The sequence below is a fragment of the Vombatus ursinus genome, unplaced genomic scaffold, assembly GCF_900497805.2.
Source record: "Vombatus ursinus unplaced genomic scaffold, bare-nosed wombat genome assembly UNPS02014830.1, whole genome shotgun sequence".
In the NCBI taxonomy this organism is placed as follows: domain Eukaryota; kingdom Metazoa; phylum Chordata; class Mammalia; order Diprotodontia; family Vombatidae; genus Vombatus; species Vombatus ursinus.
In genome coordinates this window covers 8,648,108-8,669,886 of record NW_020954608.1, presented here as the reverse complement: position 1 = coordinate 8,669,886, position 21,779 = coordinate 8,648,108, and the positions used below count along the sequence as shown (strand labels likewise).

At 39.8% G+C, this 21,779-nt stretch overlaps 1 protein-coding gene across 2 annotated transcripts in view; it reads right to left on the bottom strand.

Moving 5' to 3' along the window:
• LAMB1 (laminin subunit beta 1) overlaps positions 1 to 20,529 on the bottom strand; it is a 93,869-nt gene extending 73,340 nt beyond the window's left edge. The window contains exons 1-8 of one of the 2 annotated variants that reach the window (XM_027838730.1): positions 20,453 to 20,529; positions 20,186 to 20,301; positions 18,870 to 19,045; positions 15,723 to 15,858; positions 11,801 to 11,874; positions 6,586 to 6,774; positions 6,377 to 6,440; positions 1,040 to 1,242 (exon numbers count right to left, since the gene is read on the bottom strand). In XM_027838730.1, coding sequence (XP_027694531.1) covers positions 1,040 to 1,242; positions 6,377 to 6,440; positions 6,586 to 6,774; positions 11,801 to 11,874; positions 15,723 to 15,858; positions 18,870 to 19,045; positions 20,186 to 20,222 — 879 coding nt within the window. In that variant the 5' untranslated portion in view covers positions 20,223 to 20,301; positions 20,453 to 20,529. The remainder of the gene's footprint in view (positions 1 to 1,039; positions 1,243 to 6,376; positions 6,441 to 6,585; positions 6,775 to 11,800; positions 11,875 to 15,722; positions 15,859 to 18,869; positions 19,046 to 20,185; positions 20,302 to 20,452) is intronic. The other variant, XM_027838731.1, reaches the window with a different exon arrangement.
• Between the last annotated feature and the right edge of the window lie 1,250 nt (positions 20,530 to 21,779).

The following is a 21,779-nucleotide window of genomic DNA, read 5'->3' as shown; positions in this document are numbered from 1 at the left end:
AAAAAAAGTTAAGAAAAAAAAGGAGGGCCAATGAAACATTTTTTTTTAAATGCACAAGGAAGCATAGACAAGCAAAGCAATTTTGAAAGTAACAGGTAGAATTTATTATATACTTTTAAAAAATGCAAGTGGTATAGAATAGAGATTCCACTTCATATACAATTTTCTGTATGTGTTCTATTCCATATATAGAAATGCTCTTTTTTTTTTTGGTGTTTGTTAAGTTCAGAATTTCCAAAAATTATTTTATACCTTCATTTCCGAAATAATAGTTATGATAGAACTAAAGAGAAAGGCATTAAGGCAGAAAAGAGTTGATAGATGTTTGATCCTTCATTCAACCCTCTTTAAAAATAACAATAAAAACCCAAATATTACCACACAGCAACACAATCTTATGCATATACCATCAAATTTGCACAATCTCCTCACCACACTTTCTATCCACCATTTGGAAAACCTCAGCAATTGCTAATTCAGAAAATAATGTTAAAATATCATGGAAAAGGAGAAAAAAAATAAATTAAGGAGAAGATGAAACCAAGAAGAGGGGCAGAAGTCCATTGTACCAGCTCTGCAGTATTCTCATGTGGGTTAAATGTCCTTTCTCTTTCAAAGGATGATCAGTTTATGGCCTCCAGCAATGAAACTGGAATGCCTGCAGTTTTTAATCCTCCCTAACATAAATGCAGACACTATTGTAATTTCATCATCTTTCTAATCTTTGTTGACTAAAAATGTCTACTTTTGCTGTAGCCTGAAGCAACAAATCTCAAAAGTTAATTTGCTTTTATCCACTAATAAAAAGCTAATACTGAGAAATAAAACACACACTATCTACCACCAGCCCTGGCTGTAAGGGAACAAAGGTAAGATTTAAAACCTGCAAAGTAAAATGCTTGGAAAACACTGTAAAAGTTTAAGCTAAATTCTAGTTAAAGGATGTATATAAAACCCATCTGCAATAAGGTTTAAACAAAAGAGTGTTTCCATTTTCTATTTAAAACTGAATTTTTAAAAATGGCAGACATGCACTTACCATTCCTTCAACTTCTTCACTGTGACCATCTACTGGGGCACATTCGCTAGCATGTCCATAACAGAAGCAATTTCCACGTACTACCATGTCATAAACTGCATAATAGTACTTTTCTCTGATTTCCATTCTGGAATCCAACAGGTTGTCTCCCAAAGTATGCAATTTGACAAACTTGATTCTTAAGTTGGTGATTTTTAAGAGATCTGTGATGTCAACAAAGAACACATAAGACTTGGTTGATGGTGATATATTAATCCGACATTTATGACTTTTATAGTTTACAAATTATCTTATACATTATTCATTTGGTTAAGAAATATAAGTTGAAAGAGAAAAAGAAAGAAGAATCCTTTGTGGGGCCACATTTTTGGCTACCAGTTTCCCGTACCTGGAAAAAAAGACAAGCAAGTTAAAACTGCTATGAAGACTTTACGTTTTCTCCCATAATTCATATGTCCACTGTGAGAAAAGCATAACACAAATTCTTGTTGGCTGGCAAAAGGAGGGATTATCATTTTATCAATGAAATCCAAATGTCTCTTCTATGATGTATGGAAAAAAAATGTGTAAAGAAAAGGGTGGCAAAGGTCAAGATACACAGGAATGTAACATGAGGTCCTAAACACCCTAACATGCATATCACTGAACAGCATACAAATGATTTAAACCAGTACCCTAATGCTATATGGGCATCACAAAGCAAACAATATCCATTCTCACCAGACAAAACTTCATTCATGCTGGAATGTGTATGTAGTAAGATAAACACATTCAGGTCTGCTATTGCAGCAGTACAAAAAATAAACAATTCTAAACCTACTTTTGTAAAAGAAAGTCTATGAAACCTACAATTTGCAAATTTTCTACCCCATAATCAAATGCAAGGCATTATGAAAATTTTCTACCAAATTTTTAACCTTCAACCCACCAGGGCATGGTACGCAAGTTCTGCAGACTTTATTGAGCAAAGGCCTGACAATGAACTTGGTTATCTAGAACTGGTCTAAATTTGGGGAGGCCAGTTACCAAAAGCCTGGCCACCAGGTGATAAATTTTTGGCCACAGCCCCTCATAACACCATGTACTAGAGGTATGGAAAGTTATAATCAGTGGAGTGAGTGCTTACATAGATAACATCCTAGCTCTTTGGAAGTACTCGGGTATTTTTAAAACAGATTCATAGCATAGTAGAACAAACTATCTAGAAATTATTCCAGACTGGCATATTGAGATTTTTTTTGAAAGCAGTCAGCTTAAAATATTTTGTACTGTATTTTAACATTTTCATTAGCTTTTCCCACGTTTACCAGTATAATAAGTCAATCCAAGGGTATTTATTAAGCATTGTCACTATGATAGGTACTGGAGATACCAGTACAAAGAATTAAAAAATCTTAAGATCATTGATTCAGAACTGAAAGGAACTTTAGAGGTCATTGAGTCCCAACTCTTCAGTTTACAAATGAGGAAACTGAGGCCCAAGAGGTTAGTTGACTTGCCCAAGATAACATGGCTAGTGTCTGAAATAAGATTTGAACCCAGGTCTTCTGACTATAAGTCCACTGCCCTTATCTTCTACACCACACTGCTCATTCACAAGGAACTTAATGTAGCATAATGCTAAAGAGGCACAGTTATTACTATAAAGGGGTAGATTCTCTATTTTTATTAAATCTTATGTGCTTTTATTCCTATTTCTTTTATCCTAATTCTCCACATTGGCCCAACACACAAACCCAATTCTAAAGCTTATACACTCATGCTAATTAGGACAATGATATTAGTTGCATTTTAGAATAACTCTTAAAAATAACTACCATTACCATTCAATCATCTCCATCAAAGATTTCATAAATTAATAACTCACTGGTCCTCAAGCTGGATTCCAAAGGACTGATTAGCCCACCTGCCCTATCATTATCCCTTAGCTTTGTGGCCTCAAATTGGTTCCACACTTCAATCTGGATGCTGTTAGAGCCCTCCAGTAATAATTCTGAACACAAGAGTCACTTTTGCTCTTGGGTGAGTACAAAAGGTATTTTCCAAACACAAAAGTGCCTTAAAGGCATGCATGGTTTGCCATGTAGATGGTAGAAGTGGGCTACTGATTCAGGGAGAAAGTGCATGCAACAACCTTAAGCTCTTTGTATGAATGGGGCTATGCAAATCCAAAAACTAAACAAAAACATTGGTACTACTCCACTGAACAGAATTTCTGAAAACCAACCTAGAGAAACACTGCCCAGAACAAAACTGAGCACACACAAGCTTCAATTGAGGAAATGCTGGACAATGGGATAAAAACCTGAAGAGCAGCTGAGTGCTTAAGAGGTCCAAGAGTTAACCCTTGTGGAAATACTTAAGGAGACCAAGAGAGCTTCCCCTGCCTCCTTCCCCAATTATGTTTAATGAAATTTTAGAAAACAATTAGATTCACATTTAACTCTAGTATTAATGGAAACATGGGTTTTTTTAAGCTTAAAAAAAAATATTGCCCAGTCCAGAGAATTGTCTTCACAATGTTTCCCAGTGCTTCCCTCTCAGTCTATTCACAAAGCCACCACCTAGGGGGCGGAACCAAGATGGTGGAGGGAAAGCAGTGACTGTCTTGAGCTCTCTCCCAAACCCCTACTGATACCTGTAAAAAATGGCTCTAAGCAAATTCTAAAGCAGCAGAACCCACAAAAAGACAGAATGAAACAAATTTCCAGCGTGGGCACGCAGGCCACGGCAGCCCTGGAGCAGGCCTCAGAGGACTGAATTGTGGGCAGCTGTGGCAGTTTCCAGACTTCTCAACCCACACATACCAAAGACAACTTAGAAGGTCAGTGGGAAAAGTCTGTGACTGCGGTGAGAGAGGAGCTAGGTCTCATCCACAAGTCTCGAGCGTGGCCTCTGGGGCAGCGGCTGTTTCCTGAGCTTCTGACCCACAGAGTGAGGGGGAATCAAGTGGCTGATCAGAGGGGGATTGCAGGGATCTCTTTGCCAGTGCTGAGGCAGGAATCTCTTGTTTTACCAGTGATTGGATCTGGGTCACAGTTCTGAGGGGTGGTCCCGGGAGTAGGAGTGTGGTGAAGCTTGTTGTGACTATGGAGAGGAAACACATCACCCCTTATCATAGCACCTTGGAAGAAGTGAAAATTTACAGTTCCCTGGAAGTACCTCTGAAAACAGCTGCACAAAACCCCTGAAGCTTGGGACAGTACATTCTCCACATTGGAAGCAGACTTTTACCTTAACAAAGAGTTTAAAACTCAAGTAATTGGCCGGGATCATGAGTAAGCAGCGCAAAAAGAGTCAGACTATTTTATCTTACTTTGGTGAAAAAGAAGATCAAAACATACAACCAGAAGAAGACAACGAAGCCAAAGCTCCCACATCCAAAGGCTGCAAGAAAAATATGAATCAGTCCCAGGCCTTGGAAGAGCTCAAAAGGGATTTTGAGAAGCACAAAGCCACCACCTAGTTCAAGCCCTCTTCACCCCTCACCCTATTGCAATAGCCTAATTGGTCTCCTTGCCTCAAGGCTCTCTCTCCCCTAATCAATTTATCTCCCACATAGCTACCAAAGTGATATGCCTAAAGCACAAGGTCTGACCAAATAACTCAAAAATCTGAGAGGCAGCTTCCTACTACCTTTTGGATTAAGACCAGACTTGTCTGTTTTGCATGTAAAGCCCTTTACAACCTGGCTCCAACCTAACTTCCCAGCCTTATTAAACAATATTTTCCTTTATGCCCTCTGAACCAGCCAGCTTGGCCTTCTTGCTATTTCTCCTGCAGGACATTTCACTGTGTAGCTCTGTAAATGCACAGGATATTTATCTCCTGTGCTCATCCTCCTTATCTACTCCCCTTAGAACCCCTGACTTCCCTCAAACCTCAGCCCAGGGGTTCTCCTCTCTATCTTCTATATGAAGACTTTCCTGGTCACCCCAGCTACTAATAACCTCCAGCCCACAGAAAGCAAGGACTGTGATGGCAGTGACTTTCATTTCTATCTTTATATCTCCAGTCCATAGCCAAGTATTTGGCACATATGGTAGACACTTAATAATAGCTAGCATTTATATAGCCCTTTAAGATCTGTAGAGGGAGCTATGTAAATTTGTCTCACTTGACTCAAACAACCCTATGAGGTAGGTGCTAGTATTATCATCCTCATTTTACAGATGAGGATATTGATGCTAAGGGATGTTAACAGACTTGTCCAGAGTCAAACAGCAAGAAAGTATGTGAGACAGGATTCAAACTCATACTTTCCTGACTCTGTGTCCAGTGAGTGCCCTATCCACTATGTCCCCTAGTGGACTCTTGTTATAAGGGTTTGTTAACTGGTTAAGAATGAGCACAATGAGAATGAGAAAAATAAAAGTTAAGCTCAGCCCATGATTACAAAGTAAGTCAAAAGTTTTCATTCAAAATTGTGATTAACACTAAACAATCTTTTTTATACAGATCAACAAGTGAAAATAAAACTCTATAGTTGTCATGAAAATAAGAGATTGCCCATTTATCTAAGTCACATCAGATGCATTCCAAAGACCAGGTGCTAACTCAGTCCAATACGTAGCATAGCATGCTTTTTGTTTTGTTTTGGGTTGTTTTATTTTTTTTTTTGAGCGGGGAGAGGGTGAGGTGAAATAATCATCCTTGACAGCCAGATTATATAAGCTTCAAAATGTTAGGGGGCTTTGCAGTTCAGTGCCAGGTACACAGAAAATGTTCAATAAACACTCATCCAAAGAATAAATGAGTGAATGAAAGGAAATCACAGGCAGTTCTATATATATTAGATACGGCCAAATCGTACTTCTCACAATATTTTCTGGATTTCAGCCCATTCCTCCCCTTCTATACTCCAAACTGTTTTAGGGGGACCTATGGTTTAACAAAGATCTCTGTATAAATGAGGATATCTGCTCCCCACCCTCCACTGTCATCATTGCTCTTTGCTTCTGGAGGAGACTCAGCTCCCTGGATAAACACAGATGTTTTAAGACCCACATTGCAGCTGGTGGGGAGTCAAGATTTCCAGGGATGTTACCCAAGTCCAGCTTCTTCCACTTCCTGCAATAGCACAATAGCCTGAAGTCTTTCCTAACAATATTGGAGCAGGTCACTCCAGTTCTACAGGATGTCCCAGCCTTCTCATTCCATTAACAAGAACTCTTCCCTACCAATGGGAGGCCTGGTCATGGCGGCCATTTGAACAGACTCAAGGAGGAGAAATGAAATGATCAGGTTGGACTAAGAAGCAAATACTTTGATGGTTAATTACTTTCCCTACACCCCCAGTGTTCCCAGTCTAAGCCTTTTATTTTGAGACAAACTTACTCTGGATCCTTGGACTATAAGGATCCTCAATTTTGAAAGCAGGATCTAAAGCACGGAATATCACCTGAAAAAAAAAAGCAAAGGAGTGAATCGAAAGAATCGTCCAAATACTTAGCATTATAAAACTCTGAAGGTCACTTCCCAAATAGACAACTATCCCCCTCCTCCAATTCCCCACTCCAAATAGGAATCAAAAGCAATGGGCCAACCTCTCCTTCAGTAGAGGGTTCAATATCAGAGTAGCGGGAGTCACAGATTATATCATCCACTTTTTTCATTGGTCCAGTTGAAACACCTGGGAATGAACTCTCACAGTCATATGCAAAGTATCTGTACACTCCCCAGGTTTTGCCAAAGTCAGATGATCTTTCTATCAGCATTGCAGCTGGGCGGAATGTCTAAAGGAATTAAAAAAAAAAAAAGTCCCGTTTCAAAAGTTGGAAATTTAAGTCTCTCTGTCAAATACTGGATTGAAATAGCCCCAGATTCAATAGTCTAATGCTTCACAACTCCCTCTTCTCCATCTTCCCTGCCCCCCAAATACTACATGTGTTTATGACTTGTCAAGGCTATCTTTCTAGAATTTAAGCATTCTCCTCTTCAGGGCAGCGAAAGTATGTAGTTCCAAGCAAATAAACCAGCTCTGTTTCTCTTTAGAGAACAGAACTCTTTAGAGAAGCCATGATTACAGGCAGTCTTTTACTTTAAAAAAAATTTTATTTGCAAAGAGTTGCCACATACACATACACAAGGCATAGTAGGTAGAGAGACTTTGGTGTATAGATGGAGTGGACTGAGGCACCAAGGCACAATGGTTAAGGAACTGGCCTTGAAGTCAGCAAGCACAGGGCTCAAGTCTCATCTCATACTGGCCTTATGATGCTGGGGGAATCACTGAACCTCTTGGTGCTCTAGACAACTCTCTAGGACTCAATTTTGGAGAAGGGGCTGACCCGTATTGGTACGGGGAGGTTCCTCATCTGGAAGTACCCTAGACCAATAAAATCCCAAAGCCAGTCCCTAATTCCAATCCTACACAATGTATAAAGCACAGAAAAATGCAGCAAATAAAATATTCGCTTCTTAATTAAAATAAACTTGGCAAAAAGTTGACAGGATGATATAGATTAATCTAAGGGGGACAATGTAAAAACCTGTTTAGATTTATTAGACAATGGTGTTTTAAAAATAGTATTTTTTTTTTAAACTCACCTGTTGAGTCCTCTAGGAATTGTATAACTAATTCACACATGGAAGGACTGGCTTTTGTGTCAAGTTAAGTTTGATACTGGTTGAGATATTAGGTTGTACTAGCAAGAGCAGTAGCCAGGGAATTAAAACAAAGAAAGAAAACCCTGAAAGGAAAGGCTCTGGTTTGCCCAGTAAGCTAAGAAAATTCTCCATTATGTCTTCTGGGGAAGAAATCTGAGAGACTACTTGTCATTGGGGGAGAAGGGAATGCAGAGTTTTGCACCTAAACACAACTGTTTCTTTTTTGCTCAGAGAGTCAATTTTCTTGCCTAATGTAGTGCTGGAAACCTGAACCATCTCCATGTGTCTATTATAAAAAAATTTTGCAGTCATTTGTCTCAGCTTTATCCTCTTTAATTAGGGCAGCTAGGTGGAGCAGTGGATAGAAGGCTGAGCCTAGAGTCAGTTCAAATCCAGCCTCAGATACTTACTAGCTGTGTGACCCTGGGCAAGTCACTTAACTCTGTTTGTCTCAGTTTCCTCATCTATAAAATGAGCTATAGAAGTAAATGGCAAACAACTTCAGTATCTTTGCCAAGAAAACCCCAAATGGGGTCACGAAGAATTAGATGTGACTGAAAAATGACAACTATCTTCTTTAAAATGGGTAGGTATGTTTAAACAGGGACTCTTGTTAAAACATTTGCAATGAATAATTGGGCAATAAGATTTGAAAACTCCATTAAATCTGATACCTATTCTGAATGCTCATCCCGTCTTGAAGACAACCCTGAATTCCTCAGGAAGGAGCTTGATCTATCTAGTTCAGAGAATCTTAGATCCAGACCTCTGAGACCTTGAGTCTAATCCCCTTATTGGACAGAAGAGGAAACTAAGACCTGACCAGGCTAAGTGACTTGCCTGTGGTCACACAGGTAGGATTTGAATCGAGTTTGTCTGAGTCCACGCCTAGTGTTCTTTGTTACATGACATGCCATGGTGCTGGCCTTAGCGTCAAGAAACCTGGGTTTGAATCCTGCCTCCAACACTTACTAGGTACATGACAATGGGTCAGTTGAGATATATGAGCCTCAGTTTATTCAACTGTAACAAGAGGATAATAATAACCCTAAGTACGTATATCACAAGATGTTTTTGAGGCTCAAATGAGAAAATTTATGTAAAGCACTTGGCAGATCTAAATTTTGGCTAGTATAATTAGTTTTGGTATTATTAAAATGTTAAACTAGTGAAATATGAGCTCTGGTAGGATATCCGTCATTGCTCCCTCTTCCAGGACCTGAAATTCCTTGGAGTGTGAATGAGATTCAAGTGGATCAGAGGAATAAAAGAATGAGCCTATCTTTCTTCCAACCATGTTGGAAGAAACCAACCCTTCCTTGTGCGCATATGTGTATGTATACATATACATGTACATGTATGTACACACATAGATATATGTAACCAGTGCACCCTTGTATACCCCCATACCCAGCACTGCAAGCAGAAAAAAAACAAAACCCAAAAACTATTGTAAATGATCAACAGCAACTAAATAGACATAGTTTAATGATAGATTTTTTTATTTTCCATGACTTTTTATTTCCCATGCTAATTAAGACCTGGGTAACTGAAATACAATAAAATGAAGATCTCATTTTACTCATTAGCTTTGACCTACTCAATGAAACAACTAAAACATAAGCAGTGAGAACAAAAAAGAAGAAACAAAAACTTTGAATAACCCAGAACTGACTAAATCCCTAGATGATTTTTTTCTCAAAAATGGCTTGGTTTTCATAAGATTTCCCCTTTGACAACAAATATTACATAATCATGACCAGATGGGCCATGAGGATATTCCAAGAATAGTAGAGTGAAAAGTACTTCACCACCCCATTTCTTGTTTAAATTGAACACAGTTAATTCCTTTCAAAAATTAACACAGTTTCTCGTGAGAAGTGAAACATAAGATGTTAATTTAACCCAGAATCACATGATTGATTGGGAACCAATTTTTGGATGTTTTAAAATCTCATTTCTTATCAGAAAAAAAAAACCCAACCAACCTTAAGCTATTTAATGAGAATTAAGCATGAAAAAATAAACCACTAATTTCTCTAAAGTGTAAAACAAAGGAAAACATTAAGAAGCTTTTGTGGATAAGTAGCAAGTTCTATAAATATTCTTCAATCTGCCTTGACTTCAAAATCACAGGCAAGTTTGAGAACTTAGAAATTCTCCAAGGGACTTTAGAAGCTACTGCCACCTCAAAAGTGATTTTTACTAAATTAAGTTTTGTTGGTTTTTTTTTTTAGGAAAAAAAATCCAGTCCACTTCCCTTCCCTGACTTCTTTTACTCTTTTTCAAATCGTTTCTTAAAAATCTGACATCTCATGTGTTACTTTCAACTGTGAAGTTCTAAACATAAACGACTTGCTGCCTAGTTCCATGCTATGCATTCTATTTGAAAAAACAAACAATTCTCAGATTTCAAGGTCAGGGAACCAACCCTATACAGGTCACTTCCAACAGAAGACTGTTGTCTCATGGTATTAAGGTTAGAGTGTTGGACTTTCAGCCAGGAGAAACCCTTGTTTGAATCCTTCCTGTGACATTTAATAGCTTTATAACTATAGGCAAATTACTTAACCTCTCTGAGCCTCAGTTTCCTCATCTGTTAAATGGGGTTAATAGCCATAGGGTACATCCCTCACAGGGTGGTGAGGCAGAGACAAAATAATTGATTTAAGGTACTTTGTAAACTCTAAGGTGTGTCAGCTATTACTGCTGATATCCTGGTCAAATACTATTCTCCTTAATGGACTTTAATATTCCCAAATAATTTTTTCAGTTTGCCTAACTTTTTATATCTAGGTGCAGTACCTGAACAATTGAATGAGTGTCCACCCAGATGACTTTTAAATAAAAATGAACTCAGACTGAGATGCATTTATAATCAGGAACCTTTCTTTCCCTCCCCCCCAAAAAGACAAACTAAAAGGTCACCATGGTAATAAAAACATTTCTAGTCTTTGTAGAACAGAACTAATGAAAGTACCTTCTATGCTTCACTTGCCCTAAAGATCAATATTCAGGGACTTAAGTTTAAATTTAACTTCTAGTCACCCAGTGTGGCCATGTGTTTGCAGGTGGGGGGATGGGGAGAACTGATCAGGTGCTGCTGGGAGAAGGCTAGCAGGCATGGGGGTGGGATAGAGGTGGAGGAGTTTCCCTGAGAGGCTATCCCGTGACATCTCTCTATTCTGTCACAAACACTGGTGAGCACTACCATGATCTAGACCGCTCCTGACTTGTCAGCAACAGCAGAAGTTTATTAGGGTGGGAGTAAGGGAAGGGGAAAGGTCAGAGGAGGGGCTACCTATGATAACAGCTTATGATTAAAAAAAAAAAAACAAAACTGGCACAGTCTGCTGGTCCAGCTGGCATGGCTTTCACTTCTAGGCCTTAGTCCCTCAGCCTCCAGGCAATGGCAGAGGTCATGAGAACACGACTGATGTCTACGGCTACTGGCCCATGAAGAAAATGAATACACCTGAGGTGTAGTGAAGGCTCCTAATTCCAATGGAAAACAACTCAAAAGTGATTTCAATCTATGCTGTAATTAAATTATAGGTTTCATGTGCATCAAAATGTACTTTTAAGCCACTCTGAAATCTGTCATTACCAGACAGCTGCTCAAGGAAAACAAAGGAACTTTGTATACAGACATTCTCTACTTGTGGAGTCACTTTTACATTTCCAAACTGAAAGTAAAGAGAGAATTTATATTTTTAAACACACACACATATCTGCTTAAAAAGAATTTTTTAAATGTTCCTCAAAACCTTCCAGAATCTTGAGAATCAAAGAAGACAACAGATCCTTTTCTCTTAGAAAACCCAACATTAAAATGTAAACAGAGCAGGAACAGGGATTTAATCTCCAGATGTTTTATTGTGGTTTGGGGCAGAATCAAAGCTGGTTCTATCCATGTGCAAATAGAGATAACTAATTAAAAATTTTTGACTGAATTACCTTCAAAATGTAGCTTGCTTTGCCTACTGGAAAGTTATTTGTTAAGCCTCCTTTTTACATTCCTTGGTTTAAAAGCTGTAATGGCATTTCACGGTAGGGCAATAGTAACATATAAGCCCAGAGCGGCCATCAGTTTGGAAAGGGGGATTAAATCATGGCCTCTTTTCACGTGGGAGAAATCTATAGATTCCTTACCTTGAAAGTCATGATGAGATGAGTGAAATGGAATTCAGCTTCCAAATCCAGCTGGATGGTAACATTCTCCACACCTACAGAAGAAGAAGGAAAGGTAAGCAGGAATGTCTGAGAGCAATTTAGCTCTTTTCTGTTCTCTTGCTCTTGGCAACAATAACAGAATAAACCTAACAACCACACAGTGCTGCTAGGTGGCAAAATCCTAATCTTCTGTCTCTTCTGGTTTTCAGGGCCATCATTCTGCTTCTGACTCTATAGTTGGCTGTACTGAATCAGATCACTGCTTGACAGAAGTCTGGCATCCAGTCTCTAGCAATTGCCAGGACCGTTATTGTTTGCTTAGGAGGAAAATCGAAACATCTTCCCAACCATCTGTGCCAAGATATTTACAAAGGGGAAAAATTCTTTCCTGCCCACTGTAGGTGGTCAGCTTGCATGCTGGAGCACCAAGACATAATAATTCTCCCTCAACTGGAAAAGAAACACAGATAGTTCCCTCTTTCAGTAGGAAAATAAATAAAATCTACCACACATGTTAGTTATCTTCTAGTTTACAAAACTGGAAAAAACTACTGGTGCATTTCCACAATTAAAAACCAAAGTCAAATTAGACAAAGGATCAGATAGACCCAAATAAATAAACCCATCCTGAACAAATACTAATGAATCCCCATTCAGACCACAGCCTGAACAAATTGACCTTTACCCTATGCCCTAAAGGTCAACGAGCTCCAGCTTTAATGCATTAGAAAGATCACTAAATTCCAGAGGTAGAGAGCCTCCCTTGAGAACATACTACAGAATCATGCTTCCCCAAACCTAGCAGGAAGAAAAGACCCTATATCTGACTGGTGCTCCTGGAGATCTACTCAATACTTCTAAGGAGTCTCAAAAGGCAGGAAGATCTCAACATGTCAGAATGAATCAAGTCACAGCATGGTTGGTTTTCAGGAAATCACTAGGAGCTTTTGGAATAAACTTTCTGCATTGGGAAATTGCCAAGTCTATTGAAAGAAGAAGAAGGGAAAAAAAAGCGGTCATTGAAACGGATATGAGTTAGTTGGAATGCCAAAGAAAAACATTCTAATCCTTTCTAACTAGCCTTATCTAACTCATTAAAAGTGTGTTAATATAAACTTACTCCAGACACTCACTTCTTGGGCAAGGTGTTAGTTAAAGCATTATGGGACCACTTTGCCCAAGACATCAAACATTGGAGAAATGGCTAGCTTCCCCAAACCTTCAACATTAGCTTAAAGTCATGAGATACCAAAACAGTACCAGTAAAGTACATGAGCTATAATATTCTCCTTCCCCTCCCACTCTCCCTCCCAAGAAAAGACTAAAGAATTCTTTTTTTTTTTAAATCAGGAAAACATCTGAGAAACAAAGACAAAGTTGGTCTTCTATAGCTCTCAAAACTTCCTTCAGACCTGCAAATAGCCCACTACACAGGATAACTCAAAACTCCTTGTGTACCTAAGCAACAAGAAAAATGTTGAGACAATAGAAATGAAATAAAAATGAAGTTCACGAAGAAGATCCTTAAATGTAATCTCTCAAATTATAAGGAAGAAAATCAGGTACTAGTAAAAAAAAAAAATTAAACATTTCTGCAGAAATAACAAATGCTGTTTGTTTTTCTTATCTAATCTCCTGTGATAGTGACCCAACCCTACCAATTCTATACTCCTTTACTCCAGCTATAGGGGCTTCCCTTTGCCCTAATAACTTGCAAAAACCGTCAAGCATTGACTGACTCTCCCATGCAGCCGAAAACAAGCAAGACTTTTTCGTTGAGAGGGCTAGAGAGAATGGCAAACTAGTTCACTGTTTATTTCACGAACAAACATCGAGGGGACTGCATTATACGACTGGGAATATATCGCAAGTAAGACAAAAACAGAAAAGACTCGATATATACCAAAATATTTGTGATAGCCTTTTTTTTTTTTTTGAGGCAGTAAAAAACTTGGTAACATTTTATCTCCAATATATCCTATCTCTATCATGTCTCCTCCATTAGATGGTGAGCTCCCCGGAGGGCAGGGGCTTTTTGCTTAGCACAGTCCCTGGCACAAAGTAAGCACTTAACAGATCCTTGGTGACTCAACCGAATGAAGAATGGTTGAATAAATTGGGGTATAGGACTGCAATGGAATACTATTGTGCCATAAGAAACAAGGAACCTGAGGGACTGAGAGAAACAGGGGAAGCTGGCAGTAAAGAACTGATACCGAGAGAATCCAGATAAGAATGGGATAAAGAAAATCAGAAAACAATAGGCCCAATGACAATGATGTAAATGAAAACAATGTGAAAAGCAGCCGAAGTCTGGAATGCAGATTAACTCTACCGACCAAACTCAATCCCAGATAATAGATGATGAAATGCACCTCCTTCACCAGATAGAATTACAATCACAGAAGAAAGAATGTAAGAGGTGGAAGGCATGCCAGAAATCATCTAGTTCAACCTTTCATTTTCAAGAACTGGGGTCCCAAAGGGATACTAAGTCATATAGAATTGATAAGTTATTGACAGAGTGGAACCCAAATCTTCTTACTTCTCATCTAAAGCTTTGACTACACTACACTGCTTTCTTGCCCTGGGAACTCAGACTTCTAGCAAACAGGGGTCACATAACACTCAATTACAGGCTCTTTTCTTTAGGGAGTAGTTTCTCTCCCATAATGATAAACGGCTATTTGGATCTCACAGTTTCTGAGGTGTGGGGGCTGTAATGCAGGGACTCAGTTAAATCAGGCAGAGTCCAGAAGCATTTTTGATCACAGGAAGCCTTACCCATGAATTAGCTTTCTTATACACTTTATTTATTAAGGTTTAATGTGATTTTCTTCAAGAAACAAACTCCCCCGAACCCAAAAAGGTACCACTATCATCTCATTTACTTCTATTATCCATTTTGTCATGTTTGAAATTAAAGTGCATTTTCTTCATAATAATGATAATTCTTCAGTGTGATGAAGCAAATAAATTGCAGTATTAGGAACCACAAAGATCTGAGCTCTGATCCTTCAGAGGCTTGCTAGCTATTTGTCCTTGAGCAAGCCTCTCAATTTTTCTGAGCATCACCTTCCTTGTCTGTAAAATGGGGTCAGGGTAAGGGTTCCTAACCTGAAATCTGTCAACTTGTTTTTTTTTTTTATGTAACAATTTCAATATAATTGCTTGTCTTAGTCATCCTATGAATTTTGTTTTATGCATTTAAAAACACTATTCTGAGAAGGGGTTCATCCATTTCATCTATGATACACAAAAGAGTTAAGAACTCTAATGAGATAATGGACATAAAGTACTTGGCAAACCTTTTTGTTAATCTAAATGAAAATTATTTTTATTGTTATGATGACTAAAAAATGAATTTAGCTTTTAAACTAAAGTTTAAAATGTCCCAAAGGGGTAAAAGTGCATGAATTATCTCATCACTGAAGAAAGACAGATCATTAAAATTATCTAGTGCTTTCTCAGTATTAAAAATTCCAAATGAAAAGAGAAAAAAAATTGTACTTCCAGCCAATCTCTCTCTAGCTTCCCATTTCCTATTCTTCCCCTCCTCCCTTCTCTCTTCCCCCCAAAGTCACTCTATCCATTTTAAATTGCAACACTCTGTGTGAGACTGAGGGTAGCAGATAGTATGAATTTGTTTCCCCCTTAGCCTATGAGGAATTCATTTGCTCTATCATGAAAAAGAGCTTTCTTGAAGAAAATGAAGGCTCCAGGGTGGAGGAATCTGATTTTACTAAGACATGCTAGCACTCAAGGCAATAAATCTGCCAAAGTCCATAATTACAGGACAGAGAAACCAACAAATAATTATGAACACACAGGAGCCCTTCAATCCAAACCAAAGGTTAACCAATTTCTCTCTATGGAACTTGTTACCACACCAACCACATACCATTCTCAGATTGCCACCAAATCTTAAGGCGGTTTGGAGCAAATGTTGTAACCACATTTTCAATGAGATGACTATCAGGGTTGAGTGTCTCATGGTAAGGATCCTGTGAATTGCACATGAAACATTTCTTGTCCTCCTGAAAAAAAGTTAAGTGGGCACAACAGTTGGGTAGAATTCAATATTCTTTTAAAAAAGGCAAAAACATCAGTGACAAAAGTGAATGATTCAATATCATTTTGCACCTTAAAGTCATGTGTTTTTATAGCTGGTTCATTTTTTAGTCTAAATAACAGCTGAAAAGGCCTCTTCTCCTTGCAAATAAAAGTTTAAAAGTAGAACAGGACATAATTTCCACAAGCTATTAATTTAATTAGAAATAAATTTCTTGGCTTAAATTTTAATCCTAATAAATAACCTAAGAAGGCTTATTCAGCAGTACAATTCACAAACAAATTTTATAAACATATTAGACATTCATTAGTAATAGTGATGTTATAAAAAGAATATCAACAATTAAAATTTTTTTAAAATTATATATACATTTGCATGTGCATATACATATACACATATATGTGTGTAAACATAGGTGGCAGCTAGGTGGTGAAGTAGAATTCTGGTCCTGAAGTCAGGAAGACTCATCATCCTGAGTTCAAATCCAGCCTAAGACACTTACTAGCTATGTAACCCTGGGCAAGTCTCTTAACCCTGTTTGTCTCCATTTCCTCATCTATAAAATAAGCTGGAGAAGGAATTGGCAAACCTATCCAGTATCTTTGCCAAGAAAACCCTAAAATGGGGTCATGAAGAGCAGGACTGGACAGAACAACAACAGTGTAGATATAAATACTAAAGCACCCAAATTAAAAAATATATAATAGGAATAGCTTACTGGGCTCTTTGAGCTTAAGTCCATATGGAAGCAAAGTAGAGGGATGAGAAAGCACTGCCTGTAAATTCAGAGGGTCTGCCTCTGAAACTTTTTACCTATGTGACCTTAGACAAGTCAGTTCATTTTTCAGTCCTCAAAAGTGAAAAATAAAGGGGTTGGAACAGACAGCCTCTGGGGACCTTCTGAGCTTTAAATCTACATTCATGTGATGCTATTTTGATAAGGCCTGGGAACTTTAGAAAAACAATAGTTAGACTCTGCTCTACCCCATCACCAAAGAGTTATAGGAATTAGGGGAAGGAAGGCAAATTAAAACTCGAAGATAGATGAAATGGTTACAGTGACCTTGGAGAGGATCTACCATCCATAGATAACTATTACCAATGGGTTCATTCTTGGAAGGGCCCAGCCATGAACCGGAATTGAAATTAACTCCATGTTCTAGAGTGGGGTGCCATTGGCCCCCTTGGTGTTTAGTCACCATGGTAGCTGAGGCAGAGGTATTGAGAGTATGAACCTTTAAAGAAGTGAGGTCGGGGAAATGTTTTGTGTATTGTCCTTGGTCAAATGTAATCTCCTTGAGAGTAACTGCCTTTCAGCAATCATATGGTAGAAACGGTTTTTAAAATAGAAAAAAATTCATACAATTTCAAGGTTTACTATGTCAAATGTAGAGTCTGACTCTCATTTAATGCAGACTCTAATGACTATGGCAGAATTTTAAGGAGAAGGTCACTTTTTGTTTTAGAATGGGATGGGAATTTGTTCAGAGGCAGCCCAAGCCTAGGAGAGGCTAGTTTATTTTATCATAATAAAACAAGAGATACCTCCCACAGAAACTTATTTTACCTCAAATTTGAATGCTATTTTAAAAAAAAGTCAACATCAGTTACAGTCATTACCATGCAGTTAAGGAAATTAGTAATAGAGAACAATTACCAGAACTTTAAAAAAAGGAGGGGTTAATTATAGCCTCACTTCTAATCAGGAAGTGGTCTAGACATCTCTGTAAACCTGGAAGCCAATGAATGGAGTCCACTTTACCACATTCCTTCAGGTCTTTGGAATGGGTTTTTTCTTCCTTTAAAAGGTTGGACTTCAGTCCAAAGCTGTTGCATCTGTTTGTCCTACTGAAAAGCTAACACAATATGTAGGTAAGGGAGGGGATTTCTAAAATTAGTCGTGATAACTCAGGATTGAATTTATTCTACATTTGGAACAAGCATCATTTACTTACTGTTATCTTCCATTCCCTTCCCTTAAAAGATGATGAAAACAATTACGTATTTTATTTTTGCTTTTTGAAAGTTTTAAACTTTTAAAAATTTTTACCTAAAAATGTGACCTTTACTGATGAAGAAGCATGTTTCCCATCTCCTTGACAGAAAATTCAATAAACAGATTTTTCTTTTTTTGGACACAATCAATGAAGGGATTTGTTTTGCTTGATTAATGCATGTTTGTTTCAAGAATATATTTTTTTCTTTTCCAATGAGAAAGAAGAAGAGAGAAGTGGGAGAGAGATAAAACATTTCCTTAACTTAGAAATTTGGAAGTTTGAAATTTAAAGTTTGAGAGCTCCTTCAGAAGCACATTCCCGGCTGCGGCTGCATTTTTTTATTCCTCATTAGGGTGGGGTCCTTTCGTCTTCAGTCAGGGTATAGTTTCTGGGATACTTTTTTTGGAAAAGCAAAAGATTTGGGGTGTGAAGATGACATATTTAACTTGGGTAGAGGGAATATGAAGAAAAAATGAGGCATCAAATGCCCATGTCATCACTACCTTGTCACCATCTACATACAGGTTGAGTAGAACCCTAGTGTGGGTTATCTTCTTGGTGATACATCCAAGGAAAGAAAAAAGCTTCTATGAGATGTGGCACCAATGAAACTACCAGTGTAGTCACTATCCTTCTCCCCCCTCCCAAGTCAGAGGTAAGGAAGATGGAAGAAATTACTTGAATCCACAATTTTTTTTACTCAAGTTTCTCAGTGTTTTCCAATTCAGGGAAAAGGAGGGAGGCACGGAACACGAAGTTAGGCTGTCCTTCCAGTGGGACAGGAAACATTAAGCGGATACAACTGTGCAAACACATTGAGATGGGGCAAAAGGAAAGGCTTCCAGTCATACTCTCTCGAGGCCTCCCTGGCCTCCAGCTTCCTATTTAGGTAACTGACTGGTGCAGGAAATCTGGCCCTTTCAGTGCCTTCTCCCATGGGGTGCCCAGCCAGAGGCACCTGGCAGATCCCCAGCCTCACCTGGAGGTGGCTGACGATGCAGTAGGGCTCAGGTTTGTGCAGTCCGCACGTGGAGGTCACTGAGAGTTTCTGGGCTCGGCCAATCAGCAGGTCTCCCGTGGCTGGATAGCAGCTGCCCTCCGCACAGCCATAACTGTACTCGGGTTCTTGAGCGTGCACGCTGGCTCCCCATAGAGCTGAGAGTGGGGAGTCCGGCCCAGGTTAAGCAGGCAAAGGTGATAAATGTAGAGAGGAGGAGGGGAGCGCGAGAGAGTAAGACGAGACCAAGAAAGGAGGAAGATACCGAAAGGGAAGCGGCATTCAGGGAGGGCAGGCAAGAAGTGAGAGAGAACAGGGAATTAGGAATGTTGGGGTCCCAGGAGCAGCAGAAGAGGACAGACAGACGGATGAGGAATTGAGACATAAGAAAGAGAAAATAAAACAAGAGATCAGCATTGAGCACTACCTCCCAAACATCCATTCACACACCCTTTTGACCCCCATCTTCCAGTCCCTGTGGAAAAGCCCGATCCTGGGGAGTCCCAGTTTCCACCAGAAAGTATATTAATTGCAAACTCATTAGTTCGGCTTGCTTACTGCAAGACGCAAGGAGGCTACAAATGCGCTCAAGTGTGTAAGAGTGAGTGTGTGTGTGTGTGTGTTTCCCAGGGACATCCCAGGGTGCACATTGGCACGGCTCCCTCCCTTTAACCAGAGAGGTGAGATTTCCAAGGGGTGGGAAAATGGGGGAAAGAACTTCGCAACTTTTGATTGCTTAACATTTCGACATAATCCGAAGAAGGAAACCTTTAGCTGCCTTTTGGTACTATCCAGAGGCGAACATCAGTCGCTAATTAAAGTCATATGGGGCGCCAGGCTATTCCCAGGATAAAGCCTTCTTCGCTCAGTTCTAAGCAGTTTCCCAAGGAAATAGATTACAGGCGGAGGACAGAGAGATCGACCGCGGGACCAGATCTCGGTGGCTCGGGCTTTCTCAGCTCCTGCCGGGTAAGGGAGCAAATCTAGGAGAGATGAGGAGCTTAAAGGTGAAAGGAAGAGACACATGCACCGGGGACCAGAGAGCCCGAGCTCTGGCTACAGCCACAGCCTCTCCACACCCAGGTCCCGCCGCCTCGCGGCAGCTCCTTTAACCAAGAGAGTTGAATGGCATTTTAGAACAAACATTCAATTTCTAACCCAAATTCCTCCTCTAATTCATTTTGACTTCCAGCAAAGGGCTTGCGAAAGGGTTTTTCTAGCTTCGTTTCCGCTCCCTCTCTCCCTCCCCCATCTCCAAACCCAAGACCACACCACCAGGTACTACCGCTCAGAATTACCTAGGAAACCGAAAAGGTGCACCTGGAGTAATCCCATCTCCTCCTCCCTTCTGCTGGAGGGGAACTGCAGAAGACAGAAAGAAAAAAAGCCGCCTGTGGATCAGCCTGCTTTCTCTCTGTAGAAGTGGGGGGAAGCAGAAGACAAATTAAATGATTAGAGTGGGGGGAAGGGGCTGCTCTTCCTCCCCCCACCCCTATCCACTGCTTCCAAGACATGAGAGGAAAAAAGAGAGGAGGAGGAGGAAAAGAGCACAGAAACTTTCTTACCCCAAACTCAAAGGCTTCTTCTCCCAGCTCCTTCCAGCCCCGGAGCCCAAAGAAGGGAATTAGAAAGTTTAGCCCAGGGAGGAACAGAGGGAGGCGCCTTTGCTCATGCGCACACGGTGGGAGGTGGGGGGTGAGGGGGCGGGCTGGCGGGTAGTTGAGGTCTTTGGAGAAGCAGGAGGGGTTAGTTGTGTTCCCACGCTGGAATATTCCCCCCTTTTGTGGTGTTGGTACTCCTGCTATAGGGTGAGGATGGGGGGTGGGAGGGCTAGCATTTTGCAACTACCAGGCGCACAGGGTTTCAGATCCAGCTTGAGCGCCCTGGGGATGCCCAAGGGGTCAAGACAAGCGAACTGGGACAGGAATGAGTACTGTCTGATCCAGGAGCTAGGTCCTAGGATGTGAAGGAGGGGTGGGGGAGAAGACCTACCACGGACTCATCCATTTACATTTGTAAGAGGTGAGTCACTTAAAAAAAAAAACAAAAACCAAAAACCCGCTGAGAGCTAAAAACTCCCAAACACATAACCCTCCCTGAGAGATTCCTCCTTACCTTTCTAAAGGAAGGATGGAGCACAGTGATTTTTAAGGCAGATAAATCTTGTGTCCCATGAGCCTTAGAGAATTTTTAATAACGACATTACCTGTAATTCTTCTCTCGCCTTTTTAACATCCTATCAGTCATCAAGTCCTGGTGTCTGATGTAGGTAGGCACCTCTGTTCATCTTTCCTTTCTATTCTCATTGACACCACTCCACCACTCTACCATGCTTTTCTGGACTACTGCAAAAGCCTCCATTAGGTCTTTCTGCCTTCCTTCTCTTCTCCAATCTATTCTACAGCCGCTAGATTTTTCTTCTTTTTATCAATCCTTTGTTCAGAAATCTTCTATGGCTCCCAGTTATTTATAAAGTAAAAACTTCTTTACTTGGCACTCAACTCAACTTTCAACAAGCTGGTGCCATCCCTTCCTTCCCTTCTGCAGTCTTTTCTTGCATATTACCCACCATGCACTGTATGAACCAGCCAATTTAGATTCTCTATCCTCTTCTAAAGGCACTAGTGCACTTTCTCAACTCAGTTCTTTTCCTCTTCCCTGCCCCCTATGTCTAGAATTTCCTTCTTCCTCTTTTTACCAGCTGAATTCCTAACCAACCTTAACGCCCAACCCAAACACCTCATCCTCCACGCAGCCAGATATCCCTCTGTAGTTAGTGACTTTTAGCTGCATACTTTAAAACCTCTCCAAATTCACTTTTGTGATGTTGTGTATAACACTTATTGTGGTTTCCCCCTTCCAGACTATAAGCTTCAGGAGGATAGGAAGGAC